Source organism: Anneissia japonica, unplaced genomic scaffold, assembly GCF_011630105.1.
Source record: "Anneissia japonica isolate Jap-2015-1 unplaced genomic scaffold, ASM1163010v1 scaffold6233_len141684_cov196, whole genome shotgun sequence".
Classification (NCBI taxonomy): domain Eukaryota; kingdom Metazoa; phylum Echinodermata; class Crinoidea; order Comatulida; family Comatulidae; genus Anneissia; species Anneissia japonica.
In genome coordinates, this window is record NW_022705308.1 from 35,731 (window position 1) to 49,434 (window position 13,704).

General features: G+C 31.5%; 1 protein-coding gene across 5 annotated transcripts in view; it reads left to right on the top strand.

Annotated features, from left to right (window-relative positions):
• Positions 1-13,704, top strand: part of LOC117105491 (golgin subfamily B member 1-like) — an 87,720-nt gene that overhangs the window by 27,580 nt on the left and 46,436 nt on the right. For 4 of the 5 annotated variants that reach the window (XM_033246653.1, XM_033246655.1, XM_033246656.1 and 1 more), the window contains exons 5-6: positions 8,523-8,712; positions 9,628-9,762. In XM_033246653.1, the coding sequence (XP_033102544.1) occupies positions 8,523-8,712; positions 9,628-9,762 (325 nt within the window). Of the gene's footprint in view, positions 1-8,074; positions 8,434-8,522; positions 8,713-9,627; positions 9,763-13,704 lie in introns of those variants that run through there. The other variant, XM_033246657.1, reaches the window with a different exon arrangement.

A 13,704-nucleotide genomic window follows, 5' to 3' on the forward strand; every position in this document is an offset into this window, starting at 1 on the left:
TTCAAAGCTTTTAAGCTTTATTTGCAAAATAATCTCTTAAAAAAAGTTGGCAACTGGTCATTACTATTAGTCATAACTATTGATTTGATTTGTTCCTGTCATAAACAATGCAAGGTAAAGATTCTGGCACAACCTACTAGTGATGACATCGGTAATTTGTCAATGAGAAATGAAATGATTTAACTTTATAAATGATTTAAATTTATTTAATTGATATGTATCTTATTTCCCTGAATGTTAATATCAATTAATTGTATTTTCTGTTCTAATGAATCTATGTTAATTAAATACCTATCAAAACTGATGAATTTTCACAATCATTGTTAATCTTAAAATACTGAACAGTAAAACTCAAAATAAAGTGTTTTTTGATAATTAAAGTTAGGAATTTCCAATTAGAAATTTTTTCCCTTATAACTTAATAAACAAATATACTAATACCTCTTCATTTTGGATGGTAATCTATTTAAGGTTTTTATAGTTTTTCTCCAAATTAGCAATAACCTTAATTGTTTCTATTTACATTACTGAATGTTGACAATGTGATCCTCTTACAGGTAAAATGAACAATTCTTGATATTATTTGAATATTATTAGTTTTATGTGTTAATAAAAGTACTAATTCTTTATCGTATTTTGAATGAATTACACACATTCATCAACAACAAGAAATTATATCACAAGTCAAATATTAGTTGAAGATTATCCAGGCCTAGAACTAAAGGGACAATTGCTTTTTTTCCTCAGGGCTTTGGTTGTTCCTGTAATCATATCCCCTGTTCTTGTATTCCCATAAGGCCTAGCTCATACATATCTTAGGAAATTATATTACAGGGTTTTAAAATACCAATTTGCTAAATAAAGGATTTCTATGGGAAGTTTTAAGTGCTGCCTACAGTATAATTGTAAGTATATTGATTGCTTTCTCTAGACAGCCTCGTTTTCAATGCTTGATGTTGAGTGCTGTGTGTTATGTCATGTTCTAATAAGGATGATACTTACAAGAATGATAACAATATAGTCTCATGTTGAGTGGCTATAATCACCTACAAATTATGATAATTTCCCCAACATTTTGCCTATGTTAATACACTGCAGCAAATAGTTAGCAGGATCCAGAAATAACATCGCTCACCCGTGTGTTCAGACATGAAATTCCCCAATCCAGATATCAAGAAAGGGGACGATGACGACTGGAAATTGGAAATGCGTACGTGTGATTGGTTAGCTTCATGTTCTAACCGTTAGCGTATCCGGACTCTTCTAAACGTTAGTGCTAACCGATCAGGCGTTCTCACAGCGGCGCTAACGGTGAGCTCCCAATCCGGATACTAGGGCTCTAGTGTGAATCTGACCTAAACTTAGTGATATTATTACCTGTTGGTAATGGGGATTATGGAAATCATCAAAATAAATAAAAAATAACTGCGTAGAAGAATTCAATGCTCAATAGAGTGTTCAGATTATTATTTTTCTTTTCCTGGTTTTTTACATCGTGGACACTCGTTGAAGCACATGGAGACCAAATTATGAGCCATCGTCTATTAATTGATATTGAATGATTGAATGATTTACAGTAAATACAAAAAAATACAAAGTAAATGATGACAAGAAACAAAGACACTAAGGATGACCCAAGAAAGGGAAAACAGAAAGTTATTTCTGTTGGGGTCCTTACATTAAAACAGAGAATACAAAACGTGAACTAAAAAATCATCATAAGAAAAAAAAACAGCAAAGACAAATAGAATATAGTAAAAATGGATGATAAAATAATACATTGCACTATAAAATAAAGTGTGAAATTTCAATTTAAAAGTTTAGAAAAGATTAAAATATTTTAATGTTTTTAAGATTAAATAAAATGACTTTACCACAAAAACAGTACAATATACATTTGGATTAAATGTTTAAAATGTTCCCTAATATTAAGTTTAAGGTTATTAATGATAATTGTATATATACCTTTATTAATTTTATGTATTTATTCTTATTAATTTATAGTTTTTTTCACTTTATGCTGTAAGTATACTATAAAAAATTGGTATAGATTCATATAATTTTAGTTTGCATGTGTTTGGCATAAACAAGGAATGCCCTTGTTAATGACTGTATTTGCGTGTTACCAAATGTACTTGATCCGTTTGTTTTTCAACACACCGCATAATTCCATTATAAAAGAAACAGCAATCTAATGTTTCCCACCCTTGATTTTGGCTTTTATTAAATAAAGAAAAAAATAGCGATTAAAGTAACTGTTTGCAGATAACTAGAAGTATATTTTATCTGGGAAAACATTTTGGATGATAAAAAATAGTGTCCAAGAGGTACTAGCATTGATGAACAGGTAAACTACAAGAACATACATATATAGGATTTTTCAATGGGCTCTAATCTTTCACAAAAAGTCTCTTTAAGTTTATACCCACCTCAGCCCACAAATGTTGGGAGAAATCTTAAAGGATATAACAGCTCAGATGTCTAGAAACAACACTGGAAATGCCAAATGAGAGTGGACAGGACACATCTAATTAATGTGAATGGGATGGTTGGGGTGGGAGGATTTTGGCATTGTTATGGATGCCATATGCATGATATAAGAGGAAAGAACCAACCAATGAAAAGATGAAGGGGAAGTGGTAACAAAGATAAATAAAGATTTGATTGGAAATGAATGAATTAAGATAGGAGAGAATTCAATAGAAAAAAAACAATAAAGTTGATGTACAGTGGCATAAATGACCTCTGATAATGATTCAGTGCCATGCACTAATTGATAAATTTGGCTTTATGATGTGATTTTTTTAAGATAAAAAATGGCATAACAGATGCCTTTGAAGAGATATATTATTAATATTATATTTAAATTTAAAAAAAAAATAATTAGATTAGTAATGATATAGATTAGTAGGATAACTTGTTTTTCAAGTAATATTACAAAGGTTATTTAAGCTGCTAATCACAAGAATGCTGTAAGAAGGGTGTTTTTGGGGAAGGGGGTTTAAAATGGCCCCTTGATGTCTATGTTGAATTATTATACTGTGCTTGGATTTCATGTTAAGTCTATTAACTTCATAATGTAACTGTTTTTGGCTTATTGACAAAAAACTTTTATTGACTGACTACAGCAGCTGTTTAAGCTCTTCTTGTGGGTCATTAATTTGAAGCAAATAATTATAAAAGATGACAAATAGGACATTTAGTAAACCTTTACAAACTCTTATCATATATCTTGAATTTGATAAAAGCTATAGTAGATATTTGTAAAGTAATTATTTATTTATTCATATAATTGTATATTTAATATATTGGTTTATTTATATCTTATGTTTCTTTTTTATTTTTTCTATGTAATAAATTGCAGACAGTGTGTAGTTTGTAAGATTCCTATTTTACTATTCACTTTAAATTAATTTTTTAAACTGTAAAGTAGCTAATTTTAAGGGCAAATGCCAAATTCCTAATGAAAAAAACAATTGTATCTAAACAATTGCAATTCTGATATTTGATTTTGCTTTAACAGCTCGTAATTGACTGTAAGTATGCTCCATATGAATTGTTGAGAACTTTCCAACTTATCCATTTTCTTGGCTCAATTTAAGAACATGACTCACAAAGTCGTGAAATAAAGTTCATAATTTTTCCAAAAATACTAAGAGGATGAATCAAGGATAATATGCCTGGACATGTTTTGTTTTTCTTCTTTTAAATTTCTTATTTTTGTTATTCTTCACCTTTTTCAATTTAGTAGTTTTCTTTACCTTGTTAATAGTTAGTGAAAGCACAATTTTTTGTATCTGTATCATCAACCTAATTTTTAATTTTAATTAGCCACTTAAATCTAGTGTAACAAGGGAACTCTGTCAAAGTATGTATCAAAAAGTTTCAATCGTTGTCAATCATTTTACGTCTGAAAGCATAAAACTAATCAATGTCTAGCCTGCAAAGAACGATAGCACAAAACATTTAAAAAGAAAAAAGCTCCCTACTTTGGTGAAATTGTGGGCAATACTACCTATCATTATATTATATCAAAAGGATTATTAAATTTTGATTGACGGAAGTAGTATTCGTCCGCGTGGTGAATCTGTCGGGATTGATCTGGAATCGTTTTAATTATTCAGGTAATTGGGCCCGTTATTTTCAGTTGCTTTTTAAATGTCAAACGATGTAGGCATTAACAGTTTTTAATCTGTCATAAGATATAATTTTTATAAATCTTGACAATATATCTGAAAATTAAGTATGAAATAATCATTTATTTCATTTACATTTATTTATGTTGGCAGTACATTTCCAACTTCAGTAATTTAATTCATTTCCTTTTGAATGCCCAAAATAGTACTTATAAATTACCTTCACAAAAGCCCCATTCACTATTTTTTTATGCATTTTGATTGCATAAAATTACATTTTTTGGCATTCAAACAAATTATTCATTAAATATAAACTAGGCTAGATAAATAATGAGCTAACAAATGAAATGAAATCGTGACCACTTAGTTCCATTGACCTCTCTTTCTAAGTTTTCATGCAATAGCAAGATTCATATTTTAAACTTGGTTATCTTTATCTCACCAGAGTACTCTGTTTTTAATTTTGTTTCGCTGCTTCTTTAATGATAGCTACAGTAGAAGATTACCCCCTTCTCTTGCACAGTATCTGACTGTTTAACCTCGATTTTAATTTTTTAAATTAATTTTAAACATGATATAGAGTCTGAACAAAGTCAGTACTTTTGATGATACATGTTTTATCATGGAACTCTTGCCCTATATATCTGCAACGACCCAAGCTAAGTTATAGACTTGAATGAGTAACTTTTTGAAGTCCTGGATATTAACTTAAGTCCCTGTACTAAGCATGAGATCTATTTACCTCCTTCAACTAATCACTCTGGACAAATGAGGTGTTAATTACATGACAATTAGAATTATAGATTCACATAACTATCTACTTTGTAAGTAGTAATTCATATTGATAATTTTAGTCTAGTATTACATTTCTGTTACTGTTCCTTCCCAAAACAAATTATGAGAAAAATGACAATTATATGATGTCAAAAATAATCACAATTATATGGTTTTGAAATACAAAATTTTAAACTACATGTAAAGGTAATATTAATAACTATAAAATTATGTATGTATTGCAGGTAGGAAGGAGACCTTATAAAATCCTTAAGCGTTCCTCGCTGGTGACACCACTGAAATATAGCCAACTGTATATGAGCAATTCATAATTAAAACGGATATTTATGTATCTACTTCATATATAGTGCATGCACATAATTGTCCCCAAGTGAACCTGGTGTGTGCAGTATGCCAGCTTTGTGACAATTTTTCATCATGTGACAAGTTGTAAACTATGACTGTGCACTTTACTTCTAAAGAACATTATGAAAAAAGTAGTTTACTGTGTTTGGAATATTATTGCATGACAAATGCTTGCATTGATACAGGTATTTGCTACATCTTATTACAACAGTTTTCTACATTTTGAAATATTTTTTAAATTATAGTCTGATCAATAGAATGGTGATCTGTTAATATTGTACATGTTCTTATTATTTTAAATATTGTTCTTTTTCAAATGACCATGGTCTATACTTCCTGTTTCACTCTTAATTAAACCATCATAGGCCTACATCTTCCAGACTACTGTATAACACTCATACATATCTCGCAGATCACCCAAAGTTTTAAACGCACATTTGCACAGTGAACACTCATTTCTTTTGCTGGTCCGAGGCTGTGTAATACCCTTCCATCTAAACTTAGTCTTGTTTCTGACGTTGAACTATTCAAAAAATGAGACAATTTTTTATTATTATTTAATATATTTATTCCATATATTTTGGCAAAGACAACCACAGAAATGATTACTTTCTGTAAAAAAATGACCACGATTTTAACAATAAAAGTTACAGTAGCATGATTAGTCTCAACCAATGCCTTATTGCATGTAAGTAGATTGCCATTTTTCCAGGAGCCTTTCCTATTCTTTCATAATAACCTGTCAAACTATAATTTAATTTTCCATAATTTGTTTTGTGTTACTGGTACAGTAGGAATGAACCCCACAGAATCTGATTCACGCTCTAGCTCTTGATCTTCCCTTCATCTAGCTTCCTTAATACTCATACCATCTCAAGTTCATTCTAGATGTCCCTTTAGTGACTAACTAAACCACATGTTTCAGTCAATCTCAAATCTCTTCTATGAGACACTCTTTGAATAAAGTTGAAATATGTTGCCATGGGTAATGGTCAGTTGCTTTATGGGTAATTTAGAAATTACAGTATAATCCCTATTAAAGAGACAATTTTGGGACTGAAAAAAGTGTCTCCTTAATGTGGGTGTCCCCTGAACAGGGATTGACCGTATACATTTCCATCACTTCACGGCAAAAAAAGTGTCTCTGTACTTTCCCCTTAATAGAGGTGTCCTAAAGGAGGGGGTCCTAATGTATAATTACTTTCCTACTCAAATTTTAAATACAGGTGAATACAGAACAGAAGTACAGAACATTACTCTATTGTATGTTATTTATTTAATAATTTTAATATTTTTAAATTTTTGTTTTATGATAAAGCCAGATGAAACAATAGAAGGCCAAGATTGAAAATAACATTGTCAGAAATTGAAAGTTCAAAGACAGTAAAATTATTTTAATCGGATAAAATGCGTGAAAAGAAAGTTAACAGGAAAGGGAATTAAGCCACAATACATAGGGGGAAAGTTAGATCTCTTTGTACTTTATAAATGTAACCTGACATGTAAACTTTGAACATATAGAGGTGTACGCACATGAAGATGCGGTTTTCAGATTTGCACACTGGGGTACTGTACGTGACCTTGGCTTACCCCGTAGTTCTCTAGGCAAATTTGTTCTTTAAATATTAGTGTTTACTGGTTTACCTATTATTATATTTTGTCTAGTTCAAATCTTGCCATTTAGACAACCTCTACTTTTGTCCTTGAAAGACACATTACTCTGAAATCATTCTTTGGATAGGATATTACAATGTCGGTCCAGTATATAGTACATAATGGCTCTGTTCAAGAGAAATTTCTCGGTACACTATTTAGAATAGGTAAAGGATTTTTTCCTGGTTCATTTACTTTCATGTGATGTACTCAGAGTTAAATTGTCACTTAACAGATGATGTATTTGCCATCGTGCTAAACACTGTAAATTGATTAATAAGTACAATATCTTTCTTGAATATGTATGTGCTGTTTTTGAATAAGTGCTGTTTAATATCAGCCACACTAACATTTCCTTTTCTACTGTGATGCTTTTAAGAGAAGTATTCTATTTTTAATGTATACTGTACTACAATTCTTAATTGATACTACAGACCAGCAAAAATTTGTTTATATATCATATCATTAGAAAACTGTTACATAACCATTTCTTATGGAAATACTAATACACAATTGTTACAACAAGTTGAATATGCCTACAACAAATGGTATCATTTTAACACTGCATTAAATTGCAATAAGCGTCCCTTTACTATAAGCACCTTTCTTGGATAAACACCACAATAAGGCTTCCACGGCACGTGTTTTCTATAATTTACACATGTAGTAAGCATGTAAGGCTGCACTATTTGGTTAATGTCATAGTGAAGGTTGAAGGTTATTTTTGACATTTATGAAAGATAGATGACTTAAAATCGAGATTATTGATTGCCAACGAAGTATGGTTGAAGAAAAAAAAATATGTTGACAGAACATGCATCAATCATTGTATTCATTTGACTTTAAGCAATCCGGCCATCTCATTTTCCAACACAATGTTAACAATGGCGTACGATAGTGTTGACTTCAGTATATAGATCAAAAATTGACATTGTAAGATGAGAATTTAGTTTAAATAAGCTGCGATTAGGTCCTATTGTATTTAAGCTTCCTTCTATTATAATAGAAAGTGTTTGTTTGTCAAGTGTTGGCTACAGCTTGTCCTTTGTTTATTAATCTAAAGATTGGGTAGCTATTGTGGCAGGCAGAGACCTCAGTATAGAATACTTTAATCCCTTAGACTCTTGTATTTTTTAGTATTAGTTAACGCTACACCATAGTAACAACATCCTCTTCACCTGTCTGGCACGGCTTATTCAACATGAAGTTTTTTTTTTGGTGACGTAAATGCTGAGCATTTTACTTTTTAATGCGTTTCTTTCGATGAAAGCATCTTCCCTGGTACAACCTTGCACAGCTAAATCATTTTTATTTTGGAGACAAAATCAAACAGTTGCTATGGCTTAGCAACTTAATACTGAAATCTTCATAGCAAGATTTGTGGTAGAGGCACATTCTTCTAATGGTCTCATTTATGGATCACGAAACTGTAGCAAATTTTTCAGGTTAATTTCTTTTCTAGACTTGGATTAAAATTTTTATGGCTCATCATTTTCTAACAGAGGTTTGTATATTTTGTTTTACTTCAAATGTATTTTTCATTTTGTCTGTTGTCAACTTGATTTTATTGTTTTTCTTTTCTCTCATTGTTAGTCACTAGGATCGGATGGTAACCGGGGAGGATCTGACCATGAGGAGTATGAGGAGGAAGAGGAGGAGGATACCAATGATGATGAGAGCATGTCCGATTTGGACACAGGGGATGATCTCTCGCTACCTGATCTTGGAGTTGATGATAACACAAATAGAATAAAATTGAGGATGTCTCCTCCCCCATCCCATGGTAAGTCCATTGCACAGATGTTGGCTGTTCAGGGGTGAATCCATTATTTAAAAGAGAGGGGTTAAAAAACTTCTAATTGAATAGGGGGTCCAGGAAAATTTTGATTCCTAGATGGCCAGAAATTAGCTTTCCCAACTTCTGAGGTGTCTTTTAACAAGAACAAGAACAAGAACAGCCATGATACTCTGGGGTCAGTGCCTTGCACGAACCCAAAAATATTAATTTTATCTTCAATGCTCATTGACTTCGGACACCAACTAAAAATTATTCATATTTCCTTATTAGTAATTTTATCATTATATCATCATTGCTATTATTGTTGTAATTATTATTATATCATTGCTGTTGTTGTTATTGCTATTGGTTGTTGCTGCTTTTTTTTTTTTTTGTCCTTTAATAGCTTTTTTTTTTTTTTTTTGTCCTTTAATAATAAGCTTAAGATGTAATCTGAATTCATTTAATATTTCATTTAACTTCCTTTTTAAGATGTAGGTTGTGTGTAGGAGAAAAAGTGTGGGTGTAAATTTGCGTGCTTATGTAAAGTTTTGTAGGTAAATGTTAAAAAAAAAAGCAAAGCAAAAGCTTTTAAAAATAATTAAATTTTAAATGATCAGGAGGTAGTTTCTCTCTCATTTTAATTTTAGACAATCAATAATTTATTTATTAATTTAAATTAAGAATTATAATTTCAGAAATGTTAGTGTAAACTTAAGGAAGTTTTTGGGAAAGATAAATGATATAATAATTATTTTAGATGTTTAAATAATGATAATGATAGTATTGATGAAGGTTAAGTTGTATATTCTGTAGTACAAGTACTTTAGCTTGTCTCCTGGGCTTGGGTATACAAAGAAGGCACTGAAATACAAGCCTGCTAGTGTCACTAGGCTCATTCAAGTTTTCTTTTCATTACAGGGCGCCTCTACGAACAGTTGACTCTAGAACCGAGCCTTACCTGGCGGGAGAAGAAAATGGCCAACTGGTCCGAAATCGATGTTCAATCCTGGATGGAATCTATCAACCTTGCTCAATTTGTGCCGCAGGTCAAAGGTGAATATTTTTTTTTTGGCAATGTTAGTCTGGTATTTTTTTTTGTAGATTTGGTAGGCGAAGATATGTTGTGACATTTGGAAGTGAAAGGAGACTTGCATTGCCTTGTGATCATACGTCTGCCTCGCCTTATCTGCCTCTATGCTAACTCTCAGCTTATTTGTTGATTTCTGTGGCTTAGATAGTACTACTTCATTAATTCTGTGGGATTTACACTATAGTTTTCGTACATTGGCCTCTGTGGTGTTACAATTATAATAAGAATAATAATAACTGTTGCTACTACTAAACTTTTTGTATATTTATAAGAACACTAATAAACCAGAACCAGGCCCGTAGCCAGGTTCTTCTAAGGGGGTGTTTTCTGGGCGTGAGGTCCACAGTCGAAGCCCCGGTGGGGTCGGCGAAACCCCAAAGCAAGAGAATTTTTGTGAATTATGGGTCTAAATAATGCTGTAAAAGCAGATATGTTTGTAAATGTCTGTGTCTGGGTGGGTCTGCAGTGCATTAGTTGAGGGGTTGGAGGACTTATTTGGGAAATTTAAAGAGGTGGTTTCGCCAGGAAGGAGGGGATTTGCTACAAAAGGGTGGTTCTCCCAAACCATAAAAACCCCCTGAGAACAGTCACATAGAGTGCATAAATACCAAACAATTCCATTATTTTATTTTATGCTTGAGGGTAAACAAATTTTGAATTTTTTTTTTATCTTGTCCTTTGACCTATTTTTCTGAAAATGTAATCATCTCTTTCTTAGAATGTACCATTCCACTAAATGTATGATGATTCATTCCTTAGTTCTTGCATAATCTTGCTAACACAGTCAGACAGCAGTGAATATATAACCTCTTTGGTCGAGGTAAAAGTAACATCACATAAATGTATTATTGACCAATATATAATTCAAATGGTTATAATTAGAACTTTGATATTTTATTATTATTAGAACATTATTGATATTCTCTAGTTAGATCTCACATAGTATAGGATATTGTGTTGTGTGTGGTGATTGCTGCATCACTTTCATTTGCAGAGGCTTGAATATAATGGGATCTATATTTGGATGACTCACTAAGGCTGACCGCATTGACCCTCTGTATTTCTTCAATGAATTACATGTACTGTAGTCCTAGCAACTTCTTGTTAAATTAAGGCCTAATATTTGTGTGAAACTACTCCCCTTCCCCGCACATTTGGTTTCCATTTTGTTGTCCTGAAGTTGGATGATGAATAGTTATAAATTTTGGTATTTAATTACTGATAAGTTATTTTTAAGTTTTTCTTTGGTTATTATTATTTTTATTATTAATTTAAGTTGTTCATCTGATGTCCATGTGGTTACTGTATGTTGGTATTCAGTTCATGTGGTTTACATAATAATACCAACTTTAAGTTTTATGATTACTTGTAAGTTTATTTACCTTTATAAAATTGGTCTTCAGTCAGTGTGGCTACATATTTAATTTATTGTTTTGTTATTAAGTATTTTGTCAACCTTTTACTTAAAAAACACAGTGAAGAACCAGAACAACATAAAAAATACATATAAACCTGTGTTTCTTTAGTTTTCTAATTAATGCCAAGGAACAACACAAAAATCCCATAATAAACCTGTGTTTCTTTAGTTTTCTAAATAATGCCGAGCTACTGTAAAATTATTGTTAATCATAAGAAAATGTTCACAAGACTCTGATCAAACCAATTATTATGAGCATCTACCAAAATACAAAGAGTATATAGGTGAATATCAGTTTAATCAAAATTCTTTATAGATTATTGGTAAAAAATAGTAGGGTTCCTACAGTCCTTAATATTAACAATTTAATTTACCTATTTAAAACTAAATATTATGGTTTATATAAGTGATACTCATAAAAATATTGATTATTCATGTAGTAAACATATTAGTTAAGTGTTTTCTTCCTCTCTCAGCTTCTGTTAATCGTTAAATACCTGTCAATCAGACTGCATAAAAAGCTGTAGGAAGTTTTATTGATGCGTGTCAATGTTTTATCACCCATCATAAAATCTTTGAGATTATATTATGAATACATATACAGTGATATCGATCAATTGAAAAGTACGATATTTATTTGAATATACGTGCTAACAAGCTTTTTCAACTTCCTTTATTTTTCCAAGTGAATACAAGTTAAGTGATAAATAAACCAGCCTGTCTGGTAAGAAGATATAGTACATTACTGTAGTGGTTATTAATCATTTATAGTTTCATTTTTATATCGACATTAAACATTGACATGAATAAAAAGCACCCAAGCAGGCAGGTCCCAGATATTTAGAGCCTATCATGTGATTTACAGACTACTTTCAAATTAATGTTGTTGATGCAAGTATTGTAGGTAGAACTTTGACATTCAATTTAAACATAGAATTCCTCATTTAACAGATAATTAATAATGATAAATAGTAGACTTGAAAATGAAAGTACCTGTCTACCAGGTACCCACCTATACTCCTGGGTGGAGAGGAGCAATGCTGTTAAAAATGCCTTGCTCAAGGACAGAATCGAAATGTACAGCGAGGGATTGAAACCGTGACCTCGAGTTTGGGAAACCAATCCGTTCCCACTGCACCAAATCGCTTCTACAAAAGAGGCAGATTTCCACTAGCAGGACCCCACTGGAAATAAGACAAGAGATACTTTTGTGGGTTATCCTTGGTGTTTGCAATGATAAAACCAAATTAATCTATTCTCTGGATTCCTTGTCAGATTATATTTTTAGAATATGCAGTGGCACAACTCTGGTAGGTGCCTGGCTTGCAGTTTTTTTGTTCTCGGTTCAATCAATAAAATGTTTTGACTAAGAGCAACTTTCCTGCCTTCACCCCATAATTTAAAATAGTTCATATTAATTGTTTTTATTATGTAAAATGACACAGCTTTCGCTTTTAGACTTCAACTAACTTGAAGTGGTTGCATTTCTAGGTTAAGCTAAAAAATTAGTTGATTCAGTGCCTGCATTAAAGTTTCAAGACTCGCTTAGTCATTCTAACTTGCAACTTGCCACAATAATAGAATCTTTTGTTTGAAATGATTATTTTGATCATTTCTTCATGCATGTGTTACCAGTTAACCCCAGATGAACTTTGGAATCCTGCTCAATTTTTGGGCTCGATATTAAATCAATTAACTTTACCCGTAAGAAGAGCAGACACTCACTAGAGGACATAAATGTAACCGTATTCAAGATTTATTAATTACAAAATCCTTTGAGATTTAAAAGACAATGAATATAAACATAGAAAAATGATTTTTAAATTAAAAAGCAATTAAGTTAATGTTCTACATTGTCCAGGAAAATTAGAACTTCAAAAGTATTTAATGAGTTCAGTAAATAACTAACTAGAGAAGAGGAATTTTGCAATATCATAATTAAATTTCTTTTCAACTTCTTAATGGATAATTGGTAAAAGAGATTTGCTGACGTGGTACATTAACTCTTGAGAATGCATTTCCTAGAGAACAAAAGGAATTGTTTTCTTTTTTCTTTGTTATATGTATTGTTCTTTTGTTGACACTAAATGGATTATTAATGTTTTGTCACAAATCTTTAAAGAGATTTAAAATAGTAAAATGTATTTGCTATTGTGCCTTTATAAATTATCTTCAGAAGTGTATTACAATAATACTTTGGTATAAACTCTTAAAGCTGTGGACTAGCTATTACAGAAAATTGTTTCTCCCCTAGTGTCTTCTTGTCTGATGTGACTGGTAAACCGGTACTACCTACTCTCATCAGTCCACAACAGGGGCTGTATGAACCAGTACACCGACGTAACCCCTACTTGTCTCAAAATATGAACTGGGTTCTGTAAAGTGCACATGAGCCAAATCATGTACACTGGACCTATAGTATAAAGTCATTATCTGAGAAAACTTGTTCCACCACCAGAACCATAAGTGAGCATGTGTTGTTGTTACA